The sequence below is a fragment of the Neoarius graeffei genome, chromosome 25 (assembly GCF_027579695.1).
Source record: "Neoarius graeffei isolate fNeoGra1 chromosome 25, fNeoGra1.pri, whole genome shotgun sequence".
In the NCBI taxonomy this organism is placed as follows: Eukaryota; Metazoa; Chordata; class Actinopteri; order Siluriformes; family Ariidae; genus Neoarius; species Neoarius graeffei.
In genome coordinates, this window is record NC_083593.1 from 10,787,256 (window position 1) to 10,798,611 (window position 11,356).

Genomic DNA, 11,356 nt, shown 5'->3' on the forward strand with positions numbered 1-11,356 from the left:
TAATGGTGGAACCCAAAACCGGAAACGTTAAAATTCCGTTTCTGTTCGGAACGAACCAATAGGAGAAAAATTCTGGTTCAAAGCCCTGCTTTTAAGTATATAACTTTTATAACAAAAGTATTTTTACTTGAAACATTGTCATTATTGTGAATTTGATCTGGTGTTCTACGAACGCATAATGGGTGCGATGTAGGTCTCAATTCTCATTTAAGTGGTCTTAAAAAGGTCTTAAAGTCTTAAATTTATGGTGGTCAAACCTGGGGAAACCCTGATTAAGAATCTCCTCACAGAACATTTCACCATATTATACATGCGTCTCTCTTTTTTTTGACTGACTCTCTCTAAAGGAGCTTCCCCGTAGGGTCCTTTTGTCCTGGGTGTTTTTCGACAGGCAGCTCTCTGGTGCCCTGAGAGAAGAGGACGTTCAGAACATCTTGCTGTCCCTCGGGCTCTACCTCACCACTGCTCAGGTCTCTTTTAGTTAGAAATGAGGGAAAGGAAGAATTTGGGTTGTTATTTTCAAATAAACAATGTACCTTTTTTTTAAAAAAAAAATTTCTCAGGCACAGGATCTGGTCAGGAAGATGTCAGTGGACGGGAAGTGCGTGTACCGTAAACTGTGCTCTCGCTGGACCGAGACAGACGAGGTGGCCTGTGACCTCAGTGCCGAGGGTACGACGTAATGACCTACAACTCACTCAAGCACATGCTACTGAGAATATATTCTTCATATTGTTTTGTATCACCATCTGTGTTAGGAAATAAATCCCTGCTTCCGGGTCTGCCTCGTAAGGAAAAGGGCTCTACCCGTCGCTCATCCAACAACGCTAACCCAGATGTCATCAACTACAAAGGGACCGTTCTGAACATCCCCAACCTGCTGCAGTGTCTCGAGAGCAGCAAAACGGCGCAGCACGAGATGGAGAAACGGATCACTGACCTACAGGCAATGCTCGGTACGACAAGGAAACAAGGTCGCTCCTTCTCAGCACGGTTCAGTGGTTGAGGTGGATGTGAGCGGGCGGGAACAACTTCATTTCTCAATACAGTTGTCCATTTCTGCAAAGTGAAAACTCATTTTAAACAAGTACAATACGGAATGTAGGCGAGGAAGTACATGGCAGCTGAGTTCCTTGCTAATCTTCTCAATGGATTGATATTTATCACAATACATGTTTGCCAGTACTGATTAAGATTTTTTTTTAATCCACTAGTTTGATAAATAAGAATGATTGAACAGGCAAATGAAACATTTCAGTTCAGTCAGCTGCTTGGTACTTTCATTAACAGTCGAGTTGTTGTAAACGTGAGTGTAAATCGCATGGTATTCTCAGAAGGATATGAGAATTTATTGAAATCGAGTGTTCTATCATTATATCATACATCACTAGACAAATCCCTCAAGATTTGCTCTTCGTGAAAGATTCACTGTGCTTGAAACTTGCTCTCGTTTGACAGTTTTCGAGAAGTAAGAATTCACTGTTTACTTTATTATTTCGTTTAAAATGGACATATTAAGAAAAACTCACTTTTTCAGTGCTTGTGCACATACATTTGGGTATTTGGAACACCTACCAATCTACACACTAGAGCCCTGCACTCCCGCGGGACCCGCCGCAAAGCAGTGCGGCGCGGGACAAATTTTGAAAGCTCATTGCGGGCGCGGGCGGGACCGGAAGTGCACATATGCAGGCGGGAGCGGGAGTGCACATATGCAGGCGGGAGCAGTGATAAGCTGCAGTCCCGCTAACTAAAAACGTGTTTTAAACAGGTTACACAGTGACATTAGGCTTGACTCAATGCTATCCCAGAAATCCTTCCTGTAATATGCAAATTTGGCTGTCCAATCAGAGGCAGCCAAATTTGCATATTACAGGAAGGATTTCTGGGATAGCATTGAGTCAAGCCTACCGTCACTGTGTAACCTGTCTCTCTGATTTAGAGTTGTAGACTGACTCAAGCAGTAAATCACTTCACTCATGGTACAAAGCAAGCCCATTCACTTTTTTTATGCTGATCAGAGAATTACAATGGTTTCTCATGTGACAAAAATGTGTGATTCGCGATTAAATATTTTAATCGCTTGACAGCACTAATTATTATTATTAGAGACACTACATGCTGAATTCAGAAACGAGGTAAATAATAACGAGCGTGAGCTGTAGATATTTATGCTCAAATCCACTCAAAGTAGGGGGCGGGGCACCATCACGCTGTGTCAAGACAAGAACTTTCCTGAGAAATAACGCGAACGTTTGCATCATGCGGGATTTGCGGGCGGGAGCGGGACAAAATATGGCAGGCGGGAGCGGGACTGAAAATCATAATTTTTTGTGGGCGCGGGCGGGAGCGAGACTGAAAAATCATAATTCTTTGCGGGCGCGGGCGGGAGTGGGACTGCACAATGCGGGCGGGAGCGGGACTGAAAAATCCAACCCGCGCAGACCTCTAGTACACACTCTGAAATAAGACACCCAGTCAGTTTTCTTTGGGTTCTTATTTCAGAAAACATGTGCTTTAACAAGCTATTCAGATTTGGCTCCGCTTTCTATGGCACAAATGGAGATCATTAGAATTATCCCGCCCCTCATTTGAGTGTCTCCACTCATGGTTCGAAAACTGCCTTTTGTGAATGAATATTCATGAGGAAAGTGCTACCTGATTGGCCGGTGGAAGAGGTGGGGTGGGGTGGGGTGAGCAGTGGCTTGTTATCATTAGCTCATCTGGCCATAAGGCTGATGAGCTATCGCTACGGCGTGGCGTCCGTCGTCCACAATTCAATTAAATCGTATCTCCTCTATCAGTTCTCCATGGATTTTCATTCCAATTATTTTGTTTGAAAGAACTCATCACTCTGCACAAAACTTGGTCGTTGTTTTGTCAATTTTTTTTTTTTTTTTTGCTAATGAGTTAGTAATTAGGCCAAATTAACTAATTTTCCAGGCCTCTCACTAGAATTGTATCTCATCTCTTATTTCTCACCTGATTTTTAGTTCTGATCAATGTTTCGGGTAGATCTTCCTTTGGGGAACAAAACTTGGTTGGTTGATTGTTTTTGTTTTTCCTTGTTGTAAACATTTTGTTTACAACTTTTTTCAGTTAAATCGTGTCTCCTTCCTCAGTTCTCAATGGATTTCAGTTCTGATTGTTTTATTTGAAAGAACTAGACCTTCTACACAAAACTTGGTCATTGTACTGTCAATTTTTTGCTCACAAATTAGGCTACATCCACACGACAACGGCAACGAGATTTTTTTTTTTTTAAATATCGCGTCCACATGGGCAACGGATCAGTAAAATATCAGGTTTATATGGCAACGCAACGCTTGCTGAAAACGATGCAATACACATGCCACACCACTACGTGCGCTGTAAGACGGTCCCATCGGAGACACCAGAACAATAGAAGTAGACGCATGCGCATAAACCCCTTCTTCTGTAGCATCAGCCACATAAAGTTTTGATTATTAATCAGTAGCGTAAAATGAAAGACGCAGAAAGAGGAATGAATGGGGGTAGATGGAAGCCGGTACGCCAACATTCTGATATCCTCCAGAATTCTTTAATGGTCCGGAATAAATTGAATGCTACACGTTGATGGATTACTTTGTTCTTCTACGCCCTTTTTGAGGAATGTATTGTCGGACTTAAACCAACATCTGAAGAGGTGAGATCGCTCCTTTTTTTTCTATTTTTGCTGGCGGGATTGTTTTTGGAAAGCGCACGGGCGGTGCGCAGTTTGGTACTGCTTCCACAGTGTTTGGACTAAAGACTCTGCCCTAAGGGCTATTCTCTCACTCACTCACTCACACTCTCTCTCTCTCTCTCTCTCTCTCTCTCTCTCTCTCTCTCTCTCTCTCTCTCTCACTTTGCACCATTACACAATAAATATTCACAGTGAAAATATTTTGTAAGCGCGTTTCATGAACCAAGTTATAGGATTTGTTGACAACTCGCATCGAGTTCGTTACACTTCTACCCGGCGTGAAGCACTCACAGTCATGTGGTTGTGACGTCATCGTAAACAAATCCGTTCTACTCATCCAGATGACTTCGCAACGGCTCTGTTGCCATATTTTTTTCACTCTGGAACCCGTTCTCAAAAGATTTCGTTTTGGGGTACCCAAAACACCGGTGCCGTGTGGCCAGGCCGAAACGATAAACAATTTTATCAGATTCACCTGAATCCGTTGCCGTGTGGACAGGGCCTTAGTAAATAGGTCAAAACTTACAATTCTAGTCAGAAGAAAATTTATCTCCTCTCTCATTTATCATGCAAATTCAGTTCTGATCGATGTTTTGGGTAGCTCTTCTCTTGGGGAACCAAATTTAGTCCTTTGTTGATTTTCCTGTTGTAAATAATTAGTCGTGGAGGTTCGTCCTCTCTCACATTTCAGTTGTTTGATGTTTTGGTAGTCATGGTTGTTCTGATGGCAGGCCAGACGAGCTACTACATCCTTGATGTTCTGGTTTAAAGGAACAGGCACTCATTAGCTGTTTTGAACAGGGCTGTGTAGACAGGCTGAGAAGGGAGTTGTGGTGCTTTATCCTTGTGGTATCTTGACCAAAACATCTCATAGATATTTCACTAAGATCTCAGGGAACTGTGTCAACTTGTGGAAAAGGGCTATAAGGTGTCACCCTTAAACTTGTGCTATATAATCATACAGTGTAACCTGAAATTGATTTGATAAGGGTCATGATGTTGCAAGAAAATCATTTTAAACTACAGCAGTAATAAGCAGCGCTTCATATATCATTTTTATCCACGTTTAACGTTGTGGAACGACTGTGAAACAGCTTCCTATTATCACCTACATTATAGCAGCTAGTACTAACAGTCATTCCCTCATATTGACTTAAACACAGCTTGTCATATTAACAAAGAAACACAAAGCTTCTCTCTGGATGGATGGAAAACTCAGTTCCAGCTTCATTTTCAAAAACCCTGACACTGGAGATTCTTTCAATAGATGATAAATAATCTCTTCACAGAAAGAAAGCTTCATATCAACGATTATGCTTTTCTTTGTAAATAATGCCATGATTTTTAATCTGTTTATTATTGGCCTATTGTAGATTATATACATTTTTCACCAAACACGTTCCTGTGCATAAGAAAATTGTTACTATAGAAATGATGATAACGTATTAGAATGAGGGCAACTTAATATACACCGATCAGATATAAAATTAAAGACTGTCAGGTGAAGTGAATTACATTGTTACAGTGGCACTTTGTCAAGGGGTGGGATATATTAGGCAACAAGAGAACAGTCAGTTCTCGAAGTTGATGTGTTGGAAGCAGGAAAAATGGGCAGGCGTAAGTAACGACTTTGACAAGGGCCAGATTGTGATGGCTCAATGACTGGGTCTGAGCATCTCCAAAATGGCACATCTTGTGGGGTGTTCCTGGTGTGCAGTGGTTAGTACCTACCGAAAGTGGTCCAAGGAAGGACAACCGGCAACAGGTTCATGGGTGTCAAAGGCTCATTGAGTGCGTTTACATGCACATAGAGAAAATCGAATTTCTGCCGTAGCTCGACTGAAATCGAAGTTCTAAATGCCATGGATACACCTTAGCTAGGCTGAAATCGAAACGAACTGGATTTCTCGTAATCGAGCTACGCGACCTAGATTATGCGATTGTAGCCGAGCTACTTGGTGCATGTAAACCTATCGAGCTACGTAGTCGAGCTACTTACTTCCCTTCCGGATGTGACGAGTGACGAGACCACAAGCGGGAAACACAACAGCCTCGGTCGGCATGACAACAGTAGTAGTAGCGAGCAGCAGAAGAGGTCAGGAAGAACAAGGAGACAAAAACAATTGAACTTTTTGTGTGTTTATTAAGACACAAGTTAAATTGTAAGCAAAAAATGGACTTTAGAAAAATATACAATTGTGCAAAATAAGTTGTCTTACAAGGGCGGCACGATGGTGTAGTGGTTAGCGCTGTCGCCTCACAGCAAGAAGGTCCGGGTTCGAGCCCCGTGGCTGGCGAGGGCCTTTCTGTGTGGAGTTTGCATGTTCTCCCCATGTCCGCGTGGGTTTCCTCTGGGTGCTCCGGTTTCCCCCACAGTCCAAAGACATGCAGGTTAGGTTAACTGGTGACTCTAAATTGACCGTAGGTGTGAACGTGAGTGTGAATGGTTGTCTGTGTCTATGTGTCAGCCCTGTGATGGCCTGGCAACTTGTCCAGGGCGTGCCCCGCCTTTCACCCGTGGTCGGCTGGGATAGGCTCCAGCTTGCCTGCGACCCTGTGGAACAGGATAAAGCGGCTACAGATAATGAGATGAGATGAGAAGTTGTCTTACAAAACAGTGGTCTGCGCAGGACAGTTTGTAGCCAACAGGTGGCAATGACATGTGGTGTGAATGTAAAGTGGAAATCACTCCTCTTCTTCATGACGACAACCGGAAGTGTACCAACACGATGGGGCGTGTAGCGCCACCTGTGGCTCGGGTGCACAATGTACCTCACACAACAGCTCGATTTCCTTGTGTGCATGTAGGATTGGATTTCTCTGGCACCCCTGCTGGGACCCTTAGCTCAATTACCGACAGCAGCTCAATTTGGATGTGCATGTAAACGCACTGAGTGAGTTGTATGGGGCATGAAGACTAGCCCATATGGTCCAATCCCACAGAAGAGCTAAACTGCTGAAAAAGTTAATGTTGACACCTTTCTGTTTTAGCCAGCATTAACGTTTTCAGCAGTTTGTGCTACAGTAGCCGTATTGTACATTTAAACATGAATTAAAGTTTGTGCATGTTTTGCATTTTTTCAGAGGCAGCCAAGGCAAAGCCGGTCTCAGATGAACAGCAGCAGCTGAAGAGCAGGTTAGAGAAAGCTGAAGCATTGAACAAGACCTATGAGAAAAATCTAAAGGAGAACGCCGGCCACATGCTCACTGTCATTGAGAAGATGCAGAAAATGGTCGATCAGGTAAAGATCAATAAGTTTCCTTCCTTCCATCCATTTCACATTTTTCTTTTAAAAAACGAAGACGCTTACTTCATTATTTACTTTACAGACGACAAGCCTTACAAGGACAAAGGAGGTGAAAGGAGACAAAGACTAAATTTCAACAGGGGCATTTTAAAAACCTCAAACCCAATTTATTTTCCACTGCTTTTAAATCTCTTGTGGGATATTAATGGAGTGTGCTCTCTCTTTCTCTTTCTCCCCCCCCCAAAAAAAAAAAAAAATCTGAAAATGCTCAGCTTGGCATTGCAGTAGTACACTTGTCAAAAGTCTGGTTGTTTAAAAAAAAAAAAAAAGGAAGAAAAGGGGAAAAACAAGTAAAATGAAATCCTGTTTGAATAGCATCTTGAAGCCTGCAAACATGCATTAAAGTAGGAAAGTCAATGTCTTTTTTTTATATTTACTGTATTGTTTGTTTTATTTTCAGTCACAAGTAGGAAAATATTAAGATGTTGACTTTTGAAATTATTATTATTATTATTATTATTATTATTATTATAGTTTTGGTCCTCTTGTGTAAAAACATGAATTGCTGCATGTATATTTGCCATCAGTGCTGTTGAGACTGAAGGATCCCATTTTTTTGTAGTTTTTTTTTTGGTCTCCTCTGTTTTCAGAAAGTTTATCCTAATAGTCCAAGAAAGAAATTACTGTTGTTGTCAGGAATTACTCAGACTACTGCAATAACAGAAATCTAAAGAAAACATAATAAACTTGACCCTGCTTCACTGCTTGCCTGGGGTATAACATGTTATAATATGGCTTCTGGGCTTCGTTTTCCTTAATTTTATGGTGTCACTCAATTCAATGATTGTCACGTTTTGAGTTCTTGTTTGCACTCCAGTGATCCAACAATAAAAAGTGTCATTGTGAATTATAACTTCTTTTGAACGAATGCAGTCTATTATTGCACTATACAAAGAGTCGACTTAAAGTGCCAAGGCATTTAAATCTGTAATATACACTGTAAAAAAAAAATCTGTTGTTTTTACAAAAAAAACCTGGCAGCTGTGGTTGCCAGAATAATTCAGTATAAAATACAGTGAACATGTAGACAGTTTTACTGACCAAACAGTAATTACAACAGTGTTAAACTGTAAAATAAACAGATTGTCCCATAATTTTTTTTTTTTTAAGATTTTTTTGGGGGCTTTTTTCACCTTTATTGGATAGGACAGTGTAGAGACAGGAAATGAGCGGGAGAGAGAGACGGAGAGGGATCAGGAAATGACCTCGGGTCGGAATCAAAACCAGGTCCCTGGATTTATGGTATGGCGCCTTAGCCAACTGAGCCATGACACCCCCGGTCAAATTCTTCAAAATTATATGTTTGTTAAATGTAGCTAGCTATTCATTTGTCTGGATTTAATAATCACAGACATTAAATGTTATTGGGCGGCACGGTGGTGTAGTGGTTAGCGCTGTCGCCTCACAGCAAGAAGGTCCTGGGTTCGAGCCAGCAAATCCGTCAGCTGACGGATTTGCCGCTGTCTATTTTTCACAGAATAACAAAAAATATTTGTTTACATATCTGTAAACAAAACTGAGTAGCACGCGATGTGAAACTAAGTTTCATTCAACTAAATAATAGCCAGGGTTCCAGCTGGAGCTCATCACACATCAGTTTTGTTTTTTTGTTTTTTTTAGAGAAAATTACTAGCGGTGGGGCGGCACGGTGGTGTAGTGGTTAGCACTGTCGCCTCACAGCAAGAAGATCCTGGGTTCGAGCCCCGGGGCCGGCGAGGGCCTTTCTGTGCGGAGTTTGCATGTTCTCCCCGTGTCCGCGTGGGTTTCCTCCGGGTGCTCCGGTTTCCCCCACAGCCCAAAGACATGCAGGTTAGGTTAACTGGTGACTCTAAATTGACCGTAGGTGTGAGTGTGAATGGTTGTCTGTGTCTATGTGTCAGCCCTGTGATGACCTGGCGACTTGTCCAGGGTGTACCCCGCCTTTCGCCCGTAGTCAGCTGGGATAGGCTCCAGCTTGCCTGCGACCCTGTAGAAGGATAAAGCGGCTAGAGATGATATGAGATTAAATGTTATTTTTACACTGCTAAAATGTAAAAAAATAAAAATTTATGTTGTGAAGGATACAACTTTTCTCTGTACAAAATGCAAAAATGTGTGTTTTCCACAACAAAATACAATATTTTTGAAATTTTTTATTTTAAAATTTTACAATAATTTTCGGTTCGACATTATACAACATCATACTGGTAAATAAACACAATACCACTGTATTTTGCTTTACAGAATTTTTATGTCGTGATTTCACAGAATTTTACTGTTGATTTTACTGACTTTTTTAACAGTGTAGAGAAAAGGTTAGTCAGTGCTGCAAAGAAAAATAATACATATGAAAATAGACATTCAATCATCTTCAGCAATCATTCTGGTGAGGATCATGGTGGATCTGGAGCCTACCCTGGGAATGCTGACTGTGAGGCAGGAATACACTGTGGATAGGACTCCAGTCCACTGCAGGACCCCACGCTCACACGCATTCACACGCAGGCCAACTGATCATAGCCAGTCCACCTAGTGGCATGTTTTTGGGAGTTGGGAGGAAACTGATAGACAGACATGGGAGATGGGAGCAGAGAATGAACTCTGGAATGAACCAGGAATCCTGGAGCAGTGAAATGGCAACACTACTCATAGTACCATCATGCCACCTTGATTCATTTATGTACTGTATTCCCAGTTTTATCTTCATTTACCTCAGGTCAAACTGTGAATGGTTTGCTATCGGTAACCATGTAAAGCCGGTACCACCTGTCTCATGGTCGAGTTGCCAGTGACTCAACTAGCACCCTCACTTCAGTGTTTAACCCTGAAGTGAGGAGGGTGGATGGATACCCTGGCAGGATTAAAAATCGTACCTGTCTTTAAGGGCGAATGAACTTCCTCACATAGAGGACTCAATGGCCATCTATCAAACAGTGGCGCTGGGATCCCATTGAGGCATATGAGACCTAGCATAGCTAACTCGTATGGCATTCCCTGCACCTGGGTTCTCTCTCAGACGTACTGGCTTTGCTTCTCCTCTGATCAAAAGTGATTTGGGGCTAGAGAAGCCCTTGATAAGTGATAGAACCAAACAAAGCAGCTTTTAAATGTCCTGGGGGCAACTTTTCACATCAGCCCTGAAATGATATGAAAAGAAGCCAAGCGTTGTTGTTTATAACAGACGCATGCCAACAACATCTTCATTTATGTATTTTTCATCTATTTGTTTATTCACTGACCTATTTTATGTATTAATATTTACTTATTTATATTTGCATTTATTCAAGCATAACCAGCGAGTTGAATTCACATTGTACCGCTCCCCAGTGGGTTGTTATGGTACTCTGCAGTAGGGTGCTCCAACAATCTCATCTCATCTCATTATCTGTAGCCGCTTTATCCTGTTCTACAGGGTCGCAGGCAAGCTGGAGCCTATCCCAGCTGACTACGGGCGAAAGGCGGGGTACACCCTGGACAAGTCGCCAGGTCATCACAGGGCTGACACATAGACACAGACAACCATTCACACTCACATTCACACCTATGCTCAATTTAGAGTCACCAGTTAACCTAACCTGCATGTCTGTGGACTGTGGGGGAAACCGGAGCACCCGGAGGAAACCCACGCGGACACGGGGAGAACATGCAAACTCCGCACAGAAAGGCCCTCGCCGGCCACGGGGCTCGAACCCGGACCTTCTTGCTGTGAGGCGACAGCGCTAACCACTACACCACCGTGCCGCCCTACACTGAAATCTAGTTATAATAATCAGTCATTTACAGTATTAATCAGTCAATTTTGTTATCAGTTGTTTTTATTTGTAGCATTGTTGTTGTTTGTTTCTCTTGTCCAAACTAGTGATATCTCATCAAGTCATACATTTAGACCTTCTTGCTGTGAGGCGACAGCACTAACCACTACACCACCGTGCCGCCCTGCTCCAGCAATGTGTTTACATTTTAAACACTGAAATTTGGGACAGGCCACTTTACATTAGTTAGTAGTTCTCCATATTTTGGGTATAAAACTCAGCAATCAAAGGACTGATGTTACATTGACATTATCAGTAATTAGTATTTATCGTAAATCTGTCAGTAGGTTTTTGGATGATTAAAAAAAAAACCTCAGTAATTATTACTTAGTTAATAATGAAATACTCCCAAACATCAGTTCATTATTACTTACTGAGTAAATCAGTTTTCCTTGGAAATTTATAGTAGAAACCTAATGGAAAAATCTGCCTTGAATGACTTTCATATCTCATCTCATCTCATTATCTATAGCCGCTTTATCCTGTTCTACAGGGTCGCAGGCAAGCAGGCAACCCGGACCTTCTTGCTGTGAGGCGACAGCGCTAACCAC

The 11,356-nt window shown here is 42.1% G+C and overlaps 1 protein-coding gene across 3 annotated transcripts in view; it reads left to right on the top strand.

Moving 5' to 3' along the window:
* The window catches only part of ccar2 (cell cycle and apoptosis regulator 2), a 30,884-nt gene extending 23,017 nt beyond the window's left edge, over nucleotides 1–7,867 (top strand). For all 3 annotated transcript variants that reach the window (XM_060908820.1, XM_060908822.1, XM_060908821.1), the window contains exons 15-19: nucleotides 348–470; nucleotides 564–672; nucleotides 759–956; nucleotides 6,791–6,948; nucleotides 7,037–7,867. In XM_060908820.1, the coding sequence (XP_060764803.1) occupies nucleotides 348–470; nucleotides 564–672; nucleotides 759–956; nucleotides 6,791–6,948; nucleotides 7,037–7,084 (636 nt within the window). In that variant the 3' untranslated portion in view covers nucleotides 7,085–7,867. The remainder of the gene's footprint in view (nucleotides 1–347; nucleotides 471–563; nucleotides 673–758; nucleotides 957–6,790; nucleotides 6,949–7,036) is intronic.
* Nucleotides 7,868–11,356: the final 3,489 nt, after the last annotated feature.